This window comes from Lissotriton helveticus, chromosome 9 (assembly GCF_964261635.1).
Source record: "Lissotriton helveticus chromosome 9, aLisHel1.1, whole genome shotgun sequence".
Taxonomy (NCBI): Eukaryota; Metazoa; Chordata; class Amphibia; order Caudata; family Salamandridae; genus Lissotriton; species Lissotriton helveticus.
This window is the reverse complement of record NC_136070.1, coordinates 1,121,132,439-1,121,149,828: the sequence shown is the minus strand read 5'-3', so window position 1 is coordinate 1,121,149,828 and position 17,390 is coordinate 1,121,132,439. Positions and strand designations below refer to the sequence as shown.

Below are 17,390 nucleotides of genomic sequence, written 5' to 3'. Positions count from 1 at the left end.
TGCATCATTGGCAGACTAAGGGGTCTGGGCATAGAAGATTGTAATCATTCCCCTGATGTATGTGTGGAGGACAGTGGAAACATAGGACTGATCACCTGGGTTTATATTCAGATATGATCAGTTGCAGGGTTCAATGGAATCCCTGCTGAGGATAGCAGAGGTGAATGGGGACACATGAGTTTTGCTACAAAGAAAATGGCTATGTGCATTTTGGGACATAACAGCTACAAACATAAATGTTTTCTATATCACTGGGTGAGCAGGTGGTTGTGTTTAAGCTGAACTGGTGGATATCAGCTTACCCCACAAGAGTCGATAAAAGGTGACTGGTCAGCTCACATGGAATTACATACAAATAAAATAAGGGGGTGAACAAGACTGGCATTGTGAAACAAGTGCTGTTTGCCTTGAGATACATGGATACCAGTCAACTAAAGGTCACCATTCTAAAGGTAAGAAATGAGATTCGCTTGAATGTGGATTTTAAATTGATCCCGGATACAATGGTGATAGCGCCAACTCCTGTTCGATGCTGTTACTGGAGAACTCTTTAAACAAAAATTAAGGATACAATGCTCTTGCCTTCTCTCAATCAGAATTATCGCTGATGGGAAACCCTGGCATTTTCTTACCCCTGATAACATTTGCAAGTGGTTGAAGAGTAAATGCTCTCATGAAAATGGCAGAGGAGGAGAACGCCACCAAGACTATAGGTTGCCCTCCAGTAGTCATTAGTCATTCTTCTGAGGGAGCACAGTGTTTGAGAGTGAACCAAATGAAGGGACTGAGAGAAAGGCAGTCAGAGCATTAGACTTGACGGACACAGAATGGAGTGTGGTGGGCAGTTACTTGCAGGAAGTTATTGGACCGCAGGGTTTCAGATGGTGTGATAATGTAGAAATAACCAAATTGGAAGATTTGTTTGTTGTCAGACGGCTATATTCTCATTTTAACAATTGAAGGTAGAATACAAAATACCTGCAAACTAGTCCTATAGATCTCTGCAAGTGAGGTAATTCACGCTCAATATTGGTGTGTGAATTACCATTAAAATGTAAAAATTAGCCTTTAAAATTTAATTTACTATGGGTGAGGTGCCAAAAACCTATACAACCCTGATATTCAATGCTCCTTCTACATTAGAAACGTTTAAATCGCGATGGGAGAACTACTTAAACTAACTTAAATATGATTGGATGGAGGAATTGCAGCACCTGAGGAAAGTGGCAATGGAAACCAGACTTAGGTTGGTGCAATTAAAAATATTGCATGTGTTATACTGGATCACACTTAAAATTAAGTGGAGTGACTACTTCAAGTAAGTGCCTCAAAAGGTGCAACTGAGAAATCACGTTCATGTATACTTTTTTGCTTTGTCCGAAGATCCAGGGATTCTTGCAAGTACAGTTAAGAATCTTGTGTGAGTTACTGAAGACTAATAGACGTTCTAGATATATGGGGTCGGGTGTGTATGAGTGTCAGTCACAGTACTTTTCTGGCAGATATAATGGCTGTTGCAAAGAGCGACATTGGTGCTTGTAGAGCAGTCAAGAAGTCTCAAAATTATAATACTGGTATTTTAATGATGCTTGGTGCATGGCAGCTGGAAAACCGTTGCATTATAGTAGAGGGTGTCCCCAAAAGCTTATGAACGTGTGAGAGCTCTGGAGCAATGGCTTAGCTCGTGGAGAAGGTTAAGAAGACAGTGGGCAGGGACATTGGTGATCCACCTTGAAAAGGATGGATGGAGAGAGGAATGCTACTATATATGGTGGGGGAATGTGAAAGATATAGAATAGGCTAAGTAAACTATATTAGAGTGTTCTAAAGGGGAAGGGAAGGTAAGGACCCAGATGGAAGGAGAAAGGGATTATTGAAAGCCATCCTGCGGATTGTTAAATATTAACTTTTGGCTCAAGATTACATGAGGAAAATATTTTAATTCAAAATTGTAAAAGATGCAGATTTAACATGATTTCCTTCTGTCCTAAAGACAGTGTGCCACCAGGATTATTATAGCTCCATTGAAGCAGATTTACCCCCTACACAGCCCCTTGCATCGGTGGTTAAATCCCAAATTCCAATGTCAGCCAGCTTAACTAACGCTGCAGACAGTAAAAGGGACATGCAGTAACCCGACCTTGCCTCTCTTGTCTAAACCTGACATTGCCTAAATGCACACTGGTATAAAGCTGTGATTGTTCTGGTCATCTGGAGTGAGGATCCCTGCCTTTGAATCACCTTCCACAGATGTCCCCAGCACACCAAATCAAAATCTTTCCCCATCAAGCACCAAAGGCTCACTATTCATCAAATATTTAATTGTCTTTATTAGATCATTTGTGTTGGTGAATAAATGCCTCTCAAAAAAGCTTTGTCTGTTCTAATATTCACCCTTGACCTTTCCAGAATTTCCATTAAAATTATGTAGATGTAATGCAGCATTTTGTTAGAAAAGTAAGATTTGCCTTTAGTTTTTAGTTTTCATTCAGGCTGGGAAAATGCTGAACACCTCATCCAGTAAAGATGAAGTTAGTCTCTAATGCTCAAGTAAAAACATGAATCATTTGCAAAGAAGCTGTTAATTCAGTTTTGCCACTATGATACAATAAAGGCCCGCCCGATTCCCGCATAGATCGTAAACATGATTGACCAGATATCAGCGCTTTAGTGTAAGCAGTCTGCATTTTTTTTTATTATGACGTTTAATAAACAAACTTAACCTTAGCATAAAACTCACATATTTAGGGCCAGCTGTAGGTAATCCAGATTTACCGATTCTAAAATACCGAATTTTACCGATTCGGTATTTTAGAATCAGTAAATGGGATGTAGGTATTCATTCTGTATTTTTACCGAATCGGTAAGATTCGGTAAATACCGAATCGGTATTTACCGATTCGGTATTTCCCATTCATTCCTATGGGCCTCCAGGCCTATAGAAAGGAATGGGAATTACCGAATCGGTAAATACCGATTTTGTAAAAGGGGGAACACAATCAAGGGTGGCAGGGTGTCACTTTGACACCCTGTTGCACCCCTGAATAGTGCATGGGTGCACATGTGGCAAACATACATGCCCTAAGGGCATGTATGTCTGCCACATGGCACTGTCATAAATTGCAAAAAATTGCTTTTTTTAGCGTTTTCGATATTTACCACCAACTTGTAGATGGTGGTAAATAACAAATCCTGAAATGGGAAAAGCACTTATTTGAGTGCTCCCTACTTTAAGGATTCAGTAATTTACCGAATCTGTATTTTAAGAATTCGGTAATTTACCGATTCCTTAAATTACTGATTCGGTAAATTACCGAATCAGTAATTTATAACTGAATATGAGGTATAAACTACCTCACTCAAAGACGGCCACTGTGGATTTTTCGCACATCAACAGCATTAAGGGGGTTTCAGTTAGGGGATTCAGAGATAGTTTTTCTTAAATTTCTCCACTTAAAGATGGCTGGTATGAATGTGCATACATCTGTGGTGGCTATCTTTGAAAGCAGTCCCTTACAAATATGAAGAACAATTCAAAGATGGCACCCTTGGGAGCACTCACTTCTGGAGTGGTCTTCAAATATATTTTATTATATTTTAAGACACCCGTTGAAAGATGACTACTGCAGATGCACGTGCATTTGCAGCCACCATGTAGGAAAAAGAAAAGGCAAATCCAAAAGGTACACAAATGAGATCTATTGTCCAATTCTTATTATTTTTTGCTGCTCCACTTACAAATTCTAGGACTGGAATATAGCCTGATAGCCCACCATAGCGGGCATTACCGGCTATTAAAGGCCCGCTGAATCGTTAAAGGCCCGAGCCGAAGGCGAGGGACTTTAACGAAACAGCGGGACTTTAATAGCCGTATAGCCCTGCTACGAAGGGCTACAAGGCTATTAGAACACTCTGCCACTAGAGGGCAGAATGTTCTAACAAATTAAACAAAGGGTTCTTGAAGCTCGAGGGGATATAAATCCCCTCGAACTTCGAGAAGCCTTTGTAGAATATTGGAATGTTGCTCTGCGGGCCTTTACCGGCCCGTAGGAGCAGGGAGCACTCCATTGTCTGCAATGGAGCTCCCAACATTCCAATGTTCTAATTATCCATATAACATCTGCTTCTGTGGAGGCCAATGTGGGTCACTGTGTGGCTTGCTTTGTGTAGAAATGGTACATTTGCTAATTGGAGCCCTTTATCAATTTATTTCATCAGCGAATCAAGATGGTTCGCTAATCATTCCGTAAGATGTCATAATCACTGTCATTGGTTTTAGAGACTAAGTAGAGTAATCAGCTTATGAAGTTCATAAAACATAAACATTATTTTGTAGAAGCCCTTTTAAGTCTTTATTGTGGCAAAAACTGTCTCCGTGAATACAAGTAACAACTCATGTCATAACAAAGTTATGGTTGACTAAGGATTCAGACACCCTGTTACCACTTGTTCATTTGCCTGTCAAATTTGATGTGACAGACACTGTCATTCCACATTAGCCAATTAAGCACTGTAAAGAAAGCACAATATTGTGGCGCTATTTACTGTACACACTCTACTCTGCTTGAATTCACAGCTGGGGAACGCAAGGTGATTTTACTACTACACATGCACTACCAGCAGTGAAGGTGAAGCTGTTCACTGAGAGCACGGGTGTGCTGGCTTTGGAGGACAAGGAACTCGGAAGGGTAAGATGTCTAATATTTAAATCCTTAGACACAAGTGAAACATGCACCACAGATGGACTGTAAAAAGACAGATCAAAGATAGGTACAGCATGGAAAACACTTCATAAGTAGAAGGTATTAAGCTAGAAGGCTAGTTTGTGACGTGTGGCTATGGCATTGTTGTAAATAGAAGTTTAAATGAAAACAAATTGCATACTAGATATGCTGGTTTACTGTATATTTAAAGTGCCCTACCATATCCACGTATTAATGGTAATTTAAAGACATTAGCTATTTTTTATTGATAGGCAATTTAGCTGTATACATTTCTTTATTCTGCACTCACATGTGTGCACCTATGAATGTTTCCTGGGTGTTGTCTTTAAATTATATTATAATTAACTTGTAAATGTTTTACAACCATCAGTTACCATGTATTTTGCTTTAATCTTTAACTTATTATGTATTGAATGAGTATTAACTATATATATATTAGACACATTGCCAACATTTTAAAAATGTGTGGTCCTGTTTTGGTGTGCCTGAAATGGAAATGGCACATCTTCACCGGTCTACTTAAAATGCATAGCACAGATGGGGAAGGACATTCTGGATAATATTAGTTTAAATCTGTATTACACAATCACTGCCACAAACACACAGATCATTAATTACGACTGTAAGCACATGCATGTTTGCAAAATGAGTATATCCTTTTCCTATTTATCAAAGAGAGGGAGAGTGATCAATAGATCAACTGACACTAGTTACCACTCATAAGGGTGGAAGGTCCAGTTACAGCAAGTGCCCGTATCTAGTACAAGTGATACAACAAGAGGGGTGCTGAACTGTTCCTGTAAGAAGGGAAAGGTTAGGTAAATCTGGCGTGACCGGAGGTGTAGACATTACACCCTTGGGCATCCATTTTGTTGGATGTTTTTGCCTCACACACCCTGAAGGATGTCATGCTTCATCATCGGCGGTTGCTCCTCGTCGGGGGGGCGGTGCAATCCCCGACGGGCTCACCTCTAAGAGGGGCACTTTGGCGGAGATCTTTTGTATCCAACTGCCCTGTGGTGAAGTGCTGGTGTGTGGGCGGGAGAGCAAGTAAGCCTGGTGTAGTGATTAAAATGCAGCAAGGGGTGCCGGAAACTGCTTTATTCTGGTGGTCCCCCTACTACAATTAAAATCGTGAAAAAGCTCGCTCGGTGTCACCTCGTTAGGTAGAGTGACCCTAGACGAGCTGAGAAGAACAGATGGTCAACATGTTTCTCGCAATTGGGTAAATCACCTGCGATTCATCAGGACCTTATAAGGGTGAAAAAATTAAAATAAAAAGAACTCAATAACATGCCAGTGTCATGTATGTGGTGTAGGTATATTTTACCTCTGTGGAACGTCCTATGCCTAGACAATGAGAAAGAAAGAGGATAAACATTAATAGTACATTTCTCATCAACAGCAAGGATGGCCAGCGCCAGAATGTGTACATAGTGGGGCATGCTTGGAGTGGTGTTGGGGGATAATCACAATCTATACATGCCAAGTGGTTACAGCGTGCAGTGTGGAACACACACACTCTAACTCTATGTTGGTGTGGAGAATAAAAACAGTGGTTTAAAAACAGTTGTTTAGAACAGCAAACTAATCAAAAAACACCATTATGTCACAGAGTGGCAAGTCGAGCCATGGTTATGTGAGTGACAACAAATCCATATCGAGGTGGTTTGTCAAAACAAGGTGCAGAGATTAACAGGCGCATGACTCACCTAATGGTCAAGGTCTATGAGCCACATGAGTGGTCGGCGGGTCAGTACAACAGGGTTAAGCCTTCAGGCATAGCTAAAGGGCGAAGACATTGTAAAAGGCTCAGGAGTTGGTACAAATGACAAGGAATAACCGAGTCTCATGGGGGAGCACCATCTTACCTCAATCAGCCCGTGACCGCGTGGGAACACCTACCCATCTCCGCCGAGCTCGGATAGATGGGTGGGTCCGGCGGTGTTTGTTATTTATTGTAACCCGCATCACGGACTCCTAGCCGTTTCCGCCCTTCCGTATGGATCACGTGACATGGGTAGTAACTGTGGCGGCCATGATGTCGTGGTCAAAGAACCGTAGTAGTTCGCAGGCAGTGTGGAAGTCTAGTATAGGGGTGAGCTTATACAGGCTCTCGTTGCTAAGTCCGTGTCACTCAAACCATGCGGAGTAAAGTGTTCCCCCGCTAAAGATGCCCGAGCAGACGCTGTAGTGGCAATTGTGGTTTTGAAACCCAGAAGGTCACGTGGTGTAGTGTGTGACCGCGTCAGCCATGATGTGGAGGGCAGGAGGTATAGTGGACCTGGACTGTATCATAAGCCAATCAAAGTCTAGTCATATGGACTCGGCAATGCGACTGATCCGGTATAACAAGTATACCTGTGTAAGTCATGTGTTGTATTAATTGGCATTGTCGGCCATGATGTGGGGGTCCGAGGGTATGGGACCGGAATGTTTCACAAAACAAGTCAGTGAGGTCATAGTTTTTAGTGCATGCCCAATAAAGCTTAGACACGCCATATCAAGTATCGAGAAATGGCTAGTGGGTGGTTTATAGTGAGTGCCAAGGGATATCTTCATTCAGCCCACGGCTATCGGAGGACAGTCGATGGACCCATCTCTGCTCCTTCCTGAAGAGTGCATTTTTTGGGCAGTTGGGACTGGATTCCAAAATGACCCATTTCAAAGAATCTGCGTTGTGGTTGGATTCCACATAGTGTTTGCACATTTTTGTATGGGTTTTCTTACAGCGAAAATTGCTGCGGTGTTCAATAATGCGGGTTTTTATTGGGCGGGTGGTCATCCCAATATACTGCAAATTGCATGGGCAAATCAACAGGTAAATGCAATGTGTCGTATTGCAATTTGTGTGATGCCTGAGTTCCCAATTGAAAGTCTCAGAGAGTTTGATGGTTTTAAGTGTTAAGGTATACTTACAGACACCACATGAGCCACAAGGGTAATGGCACATGACAGGGGGTAGCTGCCAGAGGGTTTGTTGAGTCTCTTTCACAGCTTTCTTTGGCCTGGTGCTGATCAGGATATCCTTCAGGTTCTGTGATCTCTTGAAAGCAAACCTAGGTTGTTCCAGATCCAGATCACCTGTATTAAGGATTCCCCAATGGCGTTTAATGGTATTTTTGATTTTGTTGGACAGGGGGGTAAAGGTGGTGACACAGGTGATCGGTTGGTTCTCGACCGGTGTACTCTCCTGTCTCTCTAGTAGAGCTTCTCGGTTGTTGTTCCGAGCCCGTTTCCTAGCTTTGGAGACATCGCTTTTTGGATAGCCTCTATCAAGGAGGTTCCTGGAGAGAATTGTGGATTCCTTCTTGTAATCGGAAACTTCGCTACAATTGCGTCTTATCCGGAGAAACTGTCCGAATGGCAGATTTGAGCGTAAGGCCTTGGGGTGGTGACTCCTATAATGGAGTAGACTATTGCGGTCTGTAGGTTTCCTGTACATAGTGGTTTTGAGGGACCCCCCTTCCCGTTTGATAGTGAGGTCAAGAAAGGCAATTTCACTCGATGAAGAGGACATAGTGAAATGCAAGAAAGGGTTCAGTGTATTTACCCATTCAAAGAAATCCTCATGGGATGTCAACGGGCCTGTCCAGAGTATTAGGATATCGTCTATGAAACGCCTCCATATTTTAATGTTATCTCGAAAAGGGTTAGACTGGTGGTATATATGTTTGTCTTCGAACTCCGCCATATATAAACACGCCACCGAAGGAGCGAAGGTGCTGCCCATAGATGTCCCCTGGGTCTGGTGGTAGTGTTGTCCCTTGTACTCGAAATAATTCTCGGTAAGTGCTAGGGTGGCACACTCCATGATGAAGGTTTGTGGTGTATTTGAGTCCCAGGTTTCTAGGCCCAGTCTTTCCTCTATTACTTCTAGGGTGGCCCTCTGAGGGATATTTGTATAGAGGGCCTCCACATTTAGAGTAATCAAAAGATCAATATGTGTCGTGTCCTGGATGGAGTTCAAAATGCGTAAGACATCTGTGGTGTCTTGGATATAGGAAGGGATGCCTTTCACCAGTGGTTGAAAGAAATGGTCACAAAATTGTGAGAGTGGCTCCAGGACGGAATTGATCCCTGACACAATTGGTCTCCCTGGTACTGGTCTGGTCCCTTTGTGGATCTTAGGCAGTATGTAGAAATACGGTACCAGAGGGTCCTTTTTCGTCAAAAACTCTGCCTCTTTTTTGGTGATCCATCCCTCACTCTCTCCACATCATGGCCGACGCGGTCACACACTACACCACGTGACCTTCTGGGTTTCAAAACCACAATTGCCACTACAGCGTCTGCTCGGGCATCTTTAGCGGGTGAACACTTTACTCCGCATGGTTTGAGTGACACGGACTTAGCAACGAGAGCCTGTATAAGCTCACCCCTATACTAGACTTCCACACTGCCTGCGAACTACTACGGTTCTTTGACCACGACATCATGGCCGCCACAGTTACTACCCATGTCACGTGATCCATACGGAAGGGCGGAAACGGCTAGGAGTCCGTGATGCGGGTTACAATAAATAACAAACACCGCCGGACCCACCCATCTATCCGAGCTCGGCGGAGATGGGTAGGTGTTCCCACGCGGTCACGGGCTGATTGAGGTAAGATGGTTCTCCCCCATGAGACTCGGTTATTCCTTGTCATTTGTACCAACTCCTGAGCCTTTTACAATGTCTTCGCCCTTTAGCTATGCCTGAAGGCTTAACCCCGTTGTACTGACCCGCCGACCACTCATGTGGCTCATAGACCTTGACCATTAGGTGAGTCATGTGCCTGTTAATCTCTGCACCTTATTTTGACAAACCACCTCGATATGGATTTGTTGTCACTCACATAACCATGGCTCGACTTGCCACTCTGTGACATAATGGTGTTTTTTTATTAGTTTACTGTTCTAAACAACTGTTTTTAAACCACTGTTTTTATTCTCCACACCAACATAGAGTTAGAGTGTGTGTGTTCCACACTGCACGCTGTAACCACTTGGCATGTATAGATTGTGATTATCCCCCAACACCACTCCAAGCATGCCCCACTATGTACACATTCTGGCGCTGGCCATCCTTGCTGTTGATGAGAAATGTACTATTAATGTTTATCCTCTTTCTTTCTCATTGTCTAGGCATAGGACGTTCCACAGAGGTAAAATATACCTACACCACATACATGACACTGGCATGTTATTGAGTTCTTTTTATTTAAAATTTTTCACCATTATAAGGTCCTGATGAATCGCAGGTGATTTACCCAATTGCGAGAAACATGTTGACCATCTGTTCTTCTCAGCTCGTCTAGGGTCACTCTACCTAACGAGGTGATACCGAGCGAGCTTTTTCACGATTTTAATTGTAGTAGGGGGACCACCAGAATAAAGCAGTTTCCGGCACCCCTTGCTGCATTTTAATCACTACACCAGGCTTACTTGCTCTCCCGCCCACACACCCGCACTTCACCACAGGGCAGTTGGATACAAAAGATCTCCGCCAAAGTGCCCCTCTTAGAGGTGAGCCCGTCGGGGATTGCACCGCCCCCCCCCCCGACGAGGAGCAACCGCCGATGATGAAGCATGACATCCTTCGGGGTGTGTGAGGCAAAAACATACAACAAAATGGATGCCCAAGGGTGTAATGTCTACACCTCCGGGCACGCCAGATTTACCTAACCTTTCCCTTCTTACAGGAACAGTTCAGCACCCCTCTTGTTGTATATATCCTTTTCCTAACATCCATTCAGTATAATCAAAAGGCCATCAAATCCAGCTGAAGGCAATTCATTCTCTTCAAGTCTCTTCATTGCAAACCTAAATTTAAATTTGCTCACTGATATTCTTCTCTAGGTAAAATGCTATGCCACATACCCATGGCCTGTATATTAAATGTTGCTAGTGGGCCAGCTATTCAAAAATGTACCCCTATGCTATAGATCGTTATTCTACTTGTGGAGACACGTGACAATTCCATGTCCCGATGGGCAATGAAGACTGTGACAGAAACAACATTTCTTGCTGTGGATCTTTTATCAAACCATGCTGTTTCTATATTTATACTGCCATCGTGATCAGACATATTTTTTTATTTTAACCATGTCTCGCGCAACTAGATATCTGCAGTTGGTGCTTTGATCTTTTAGGTGCTAGGTTTTACTAAAAACCTTTCAAAATCTTAACTCCGGTTCTACTGATGGGTTTTTGTCATTTTGGTGTCAAATAATTTATTAAAATTGTCATTATTTTTCTAAGCGGGTGTGAGTTTTTTCTTGTGTTGTGTTTTCACTTTATTACCAAGCTACTCAGGGTTAAGCACAGGTTAATTTAGTGACTTTTTGTGGTTCACCCTGACAGGGATTGTGGCTGTTGCTTGAACAGTGGTCACTCCCCCTTCAACCAATACCCCATTTCTCACTTTCGGAATATCATTTTAAAGAGCAGGTGTTGCATATCATGGGTAGAATTTAGTGCGATCAATGCTGAGTCTTTATAGGTGTTTATACTAAAAAGTCAGTCAAACAACTGAAATGTTCAGAAAGCAAATTATAAACTCTCATCTGCACAGCACGTACACTGCAATGATATTTTTGCATAAACTACCCTGATTTAATAAATGCAACATATACCCATCGTCCACAAATTACCTATAAGAGCACCTAAAAATGTATAATGTTTAAGTTGATGAAATATATTGTCAGCATATGGTGTTCTAAAAAGCGGAGCAGATTTTTTTCTACAGCATCCATTTCAAAATTGCTTACGCTACATACATTATCAAACAGTCTAAATACATATCTCAAAATGCATGTTCATCTTACTTATCTTTTTCTTTTGTCAGCACATCATTGACATATACTGTTATACATCATCATCACACATCGTCATTACATATTATCAAACATGTTCCTTGTACATTTGCACCATCTATCCATATCTAACAGTCTTGTCACATATCCACATCAAAGAAACTCATCAATCTTTAGGCATGTTCTTCATGCATTCTCATCATGCATCCACACTTTAATGCACATTGTTTATTGCCTTTACATGTGATCCTCATTCATCATTATTAACCTGCCCATCACTTATTTACTACCTGCTACTAATTCTAGACCCTTGTTAGAGATTTTCTCATTGTGTATTGTTATCGACTGGCAACAGCGATCTTCCTAGCCCACTATTCTTTACATAAAACAGAATGAGTAGGAACCACAGCGTAAAAATGGACCTTCAGCAAGGCCATTAAAAAGACAGAGTTGACTCATGATTTTAACCGGTTGACTATCATACAGAATGGAGATTGGGTGAAACATTTAGTGAGGAAGCTTTTGTTTTCCATAAACTGAAAAGAATCCAATTCCAGAAGTTCTTGTAGGAAAGCAATTCAAGTGATGAAAAACCTGAATAATCAAAAAAATGAACTAACAGCAAATCAAATAAAAATAGGTAAATGTTTTAAATTAACATATCAAGGCATTCAATTAAATTCCCGCTTATTAATAGGCCTGGGGGTTATTCTGAATCGAAATTAAACTACTAATGACAATTAAGTCAAGCTGTGCCTCCCTCTGAGCGATGCCTCAAACCTGATAACTATGATCAGTCGTTCCACAACAGCCCTGTATGTTCTGTGAAGCAAGAGCATTTTTCACTCTATGTCTCTGACAGATATGAAAAGAAAGACATTAGAATGTGTAGGAAAATATCCCTTTTTGCATGGTCACCTCCATTTTCGCTAGATTTGGTTGCTGGTTGTTTGACTCAGCAAACTGGGACACTGCTGTTGAGTGCCCAGTGTATGTGCTCTGACCTCTAAACCATGTCAAATTGGTATCCATCTAATTGACATATGTTATTGCCATTGTATATGGTTCAACGTGTGCCCAGGGCCTGTAATCTAAATGTCACTAGTGAACTGAAGAACATATTGTGCCACCCCTATAGTGACAATGTAAAATATGATTGCAAGCCTGCCTCCAGTAATTTGTCTGTGCAGGTTTAAACTGAATATCTACCCTCTCCAAATAACTCCATATTATTATCACAATGCTCTCAGAACCTCAAAGTTTTTTATTCACTGTGCGTCCCAGTCATTAGCGTTGTGTCTGTAGGCGCTATGTGAATCTGAGTTACAAGGGTGCCAGGTTTGAAGAACCGCTTCCCAGATGACGGGCTCACTTAATTTCAAAACTGGCGAGTTTTTCATCCCATTTTAAATCCTAATCATTCAGTATTTATAATGAATCTAAAACTTGTATTCATTTGTCATCCTTTTTAATGATTCATCATCATTCTTGAAGATATTTCCTTTTGCGTATTGTAATTTAAACTGAAACCAATTCATAACACAATACATTTCGGGTCATACACGACCCTTCCTCAGGGGTCTCTGAAAATGAAATGAAAACAAAAACCAGCTCAGTCCAGGCCATTAAAATCAAAGCCAAGAGTATTCACAATGGTCATTAACTCTCCCAAGTGCTTGAACACCACATATCTACAGAAGAAAAGAGATATGAGTAAACCTAAAATCTCAAGACATGGGTGCTAACCAAGGTTTGTCCGTCCACTCTGAACAGCACTGAATGTGATAGTACACTGTTTTGCAGATGAAACTGCTGATCAAAACAGCGTGTGACCGACGTTCAGTGTACCAGTGATTACAAGCAACTAACTCCTTGTGAACGTGTGCATTGCCAAAATGCGTACTGAGAATTGATGCATGGATGTTCTTCTCAGAATTACCAGATTCCACTTCTAATAGCCCAGGAACGTGATTTGGCACCACTTGGCAAGCCAGAGCTCTCAGCATAGGAGCCCAGGCACTGGTATGTGAAGTCTTTCATGATCCTGAGACTTTTTAAGAGGAGGCAAGCATGCACAAGCCCTTGGAGAACCTTGAAAATCAGGATGTAGAAAGCAAAGTCCAGTCCTTTCACTACAAGGGCAGAAGCAGCAAGCAGCAGGCCAGCACAACAAAGCAACAAGCAGTGTCAGTTCCTCCTACCGCATCTAGCTCTTCTTCATGGCAGAATGTCCTCTTAGCCCTGAAGAGTTGCGAAGTTGTGGTGTCACAGCTCCAGTACTTTTACCAGTTTCTGCATTTGAAGTAGGCAAACTTCAAAGGACAATTGTTGTAGAGCACAAGACCATGCCTTTCCCTGACCTGGCTGCAGACACACTACAGGGGGATGGAGACAGCTTTATGTGAGGACAGGCAAAGCCCTATTCATGTGTCAGTGACAACTCTACCCACCACTCTAGCTCAGGAAGACCCATCAGCCTGGTGATGAGACATCAGGATATGCAGGGCACACATCTGCTCCCTTTGTGTGACTGTCTAGAGTGAATGCACTGGCAGCCTAACTGTCTCCCTCCCTCAGATGTGGATTACAGACACTACAGGCAGGCAGAGGGACAGAATGGTAAAGCAAGAAAATGCCCACTTTCAAAAAGTAGCATTTTCAAAAACGCAAATAAAAAAACAACTTCACTAAAAGATGTATTTTTAAATTGTGAGTTCAGGTACTCCAAACTCCAAATCTCTATCTCTTCCCAATTGGAAGTTATACTTGCAAGAGACTACAAGCCGGCTCCAATGATAACCTATTGGAGAGATAGTCCTTGCAATATTGAAAAACAAAATTAGCAGTATTTCAGTACCATGACATGTAAAACACACCAGTACATGCACTACCTTATAAATACACTGTACCCTGCCCATGGGCTACCTTGGGCCTACCTTATGGGTGCCTTACATGTAGTAAAAGAGAAGGTTTAGGCCTGGCAAGTGGGTGCACTTGCCTGGTCGACTTGTCACTTCAAAACTGCACACATAGACACTGCAGTGGCAGGTCTGAGACATGTTTGCAGGTCTACTCCTGTGGGTGGCACAATCAGTGCTGCAGTCCCACTAGTAGCAGTTGATTTACAGACCCTGGGCGCACACAATGAATTTTACTAAATACTTACTAGTAAATCAAATATGCTAAACATGGATAACCAATTACAGATACAATTTTACACAGGGAGCACTTGCACTTTAACACTGACCAGCAGTGGTAAAGTGCCCAGAGTTCTCAAGCCATCAAAAACTAAATGCAGCACACAGTCAATAACAGGAGGTCAGAAGACACAGGGGAAAACAAACCACAGAAGCCATGTCTAACACTTACCACAATATGTGGGGCAACACTGGACAAAAACATGCTAATTTCATTGATAACTTCAAGGATTTGGTGGCAGATATCTTTTCTTACTTTGGTCTACTGTTGGTGAAAAATATAATTGAAAACCAATGTTATCTAACACAAAAGCCTTCTTTGAAAAATCCATCATTCACCTGCATGGTTTTTGATGGGCTCGACACCAGTGAAAGTGATTTCTTCAATCTATGCAGGTAAATGTGGGGCTGTTGCATCTTATGGAGCTGGCATTTGGGGCATGATAGACGTACAGTTGATCCAACAAGTAAAAAACATATTTTTGAAATCTATTGGAAGTTGTGCTAATGCCATCTGTCACACTTTCTATATGGGTAAGGGAGGAGACTGCCCTTAACAAGTGTGTCATAAAGGACTGTTTACGACTGGAATATGTCCTAGATCGCATATGTGAAGTATGTGAGGAGTGGAGCACTTCTCACAAGTAAATACCCGCTCAAAAGTTGGTGGAAAGTAGGCTTCCCAGAGCATGGTGTGCTTTGGAAATGTGGGAATGCCCACAAACTCCTGTGATTGCGGGCATTCCTAAATTCCTATCTGTCCCATTTCCACCCGGGAAAGAATTTCAGGTTTATTCCATGAGAGGGCTAGCACAAATCCCTTTACAGGCTGTTAAGGGAAATGAATAACCAACAGATTTGCTAGGAGTGTATGGGAAGGGCTTCCCCAAGTAGAACACATTTCACCGTCAGATAAAACAAAGGCATTTGCAGATGAGATTTTATTCACCTGTCCAGAGTTCTCAGCTATGGAGAACTCCATGTAGCAGTACAGGATCTCAAAAGGAAAGTCACACTACCTTCCCAAGATCCCTGAAAACATGCATTTGGCTCACCTTTCCATGCATGGGAATCTTTGTGAACTGAAAAAAGGGGGAAAAATACTTTCAGGTGTTGTGCAGGCTCCGTATTTATTTTTCCTACATTTTCATTATTCGGACCCATTTTGTACTAGGCATTATGGTACCACTATGTAGCATTGCACTGCCCAATACACAATGAAGGTCTTAATGTCAAATTTGATTGATAGATGTTGGGATCCTAAAGAAATGGAATATATTTTACAGTGTGTGTCAGCTCTGCTTGTTAATATTCACAATAATAGGACTAACATTTTTCAAAGTGGCATTGAATATTGCATATTACCAACCCAATAATTTGTGATATGCATCTATATTCATAATCGATATAATGCAATGAGTTTATTTGTCCTATTGCTCAAAGAATAGCAGAATATTGGAAGATGGGAAGCAAACAACTTGAAATCTGTGCCAACAACTGAAAAAATAGTAGGCCAGGGAAGTGATGGCAGTGACGTAGCCAGTGCAACAGGTGCAGTGGCACTGGGTCACAGAGGGCTTATGGCCCAAATCACCCTAACTTTAGCTATTTTTTTTACTATTAAAGGGCTGAGATGAAGACCTTTTATGATTTCCTGCATTTGAGCTTATGGCATTCTTGCAGCACCACAGAGATGTTGGTGGTACGGACACTGTGTCTAAAATTGTGTGTCCCTTCTGTACACTATTATCATACCAAAATCAGCCAGACGCTTATAGCAAAATTCTACAGTTCTCCATACTTAAGCAACCCTTTCGCTCTTTGTTACTAAGTTCACACACACACACACGTGCACATATAGAAACACACACACACATGTACATATATTACCTAGGTATTTGGAGTTAGGAAAAGTGTTGTGTTGCTAATACCTTTGTCACCGTTTGATAAATCTGCACGAAAGATCCCAAAAATGTGCTACCTTTTGACTAGTTTGTGCATGGAACATTTCTGGGTAATCCATCAAGTGTGGGCGAGAAAAAAGGTAGGTTCCAAAATGTAAAATCTCATGCATTTTGACTTCTTTAAGACAAGCTACCGCTAAAACTGCTGAACGGAACCACACCAAATTTAACATAAATATAAATTTTGGTCTGCATATTGTACTTTTTGTGATTTGGTGTAAATCTGTTCAGTAGTTTCTGAAAAAAGAAGATTAGACAATAATTTTATATATGGGTGGTTGGGTCCTCGAGAGGATCGAGATACTCTCGAGGGAATGCCACTTTAAAAATAGAGGGTTCTGATTGGCCCAGGGAGATTTATTTCGCTTGGGCCATCTCACTTCAGCAGGAGTCACACTGCAGCAGGAGTGAGCATTCTGACTAGCTACCAGCAACATCAGAAAAATATTGATTGCAGCCATTACAGGACTTGGAGACTTAGGGCCCAATTATGATGTTGGTTGTTTGGGAGTGGGACTGCCTCACACCACCAAAGCCATGTGAAGACCGCCCTCCAGATTATTAGTTTTCTCGTGTCTGGTGGGTGGTTCTTTGGCGGTCCGACAGTGGTGCCTATAAAAAAGCCACCGTGTTGAGAGTGCCAAAGGCAGTTCCCACATGGCATGGACTCTGCAGTCCAAGCTGTGCAGGAACTGGGGTGCATGCAGA

General features: G+C 42.0%; 1 protein-coding gene across 14 annotated transcripts in view; it reads left to right on the top strand.

Annotated features, from left to right (window-relative positions):
* CADPS (calcium dependent secretion activator) overlaps positions 1–17,390 on the top strand; it is a 1,592,252-nt gene that overhangs the window by 833,909 nt on the left and 740,953 nt on the right. For all 14 annotated transcript variants that reach the window (XM_078661538.1, XM_078661533.1, XM_078661537.1 and 11 more), the window contains exon 7: positions 4,577–4,688. In XM_078661538.1, the coding sequence (XP_078517664.1) occupies positions 4,577–4,688 (112 nt within the window). The remainder of the gene's footprint in view (positions 1–4,576; positions 4,689–17,390) is intronic.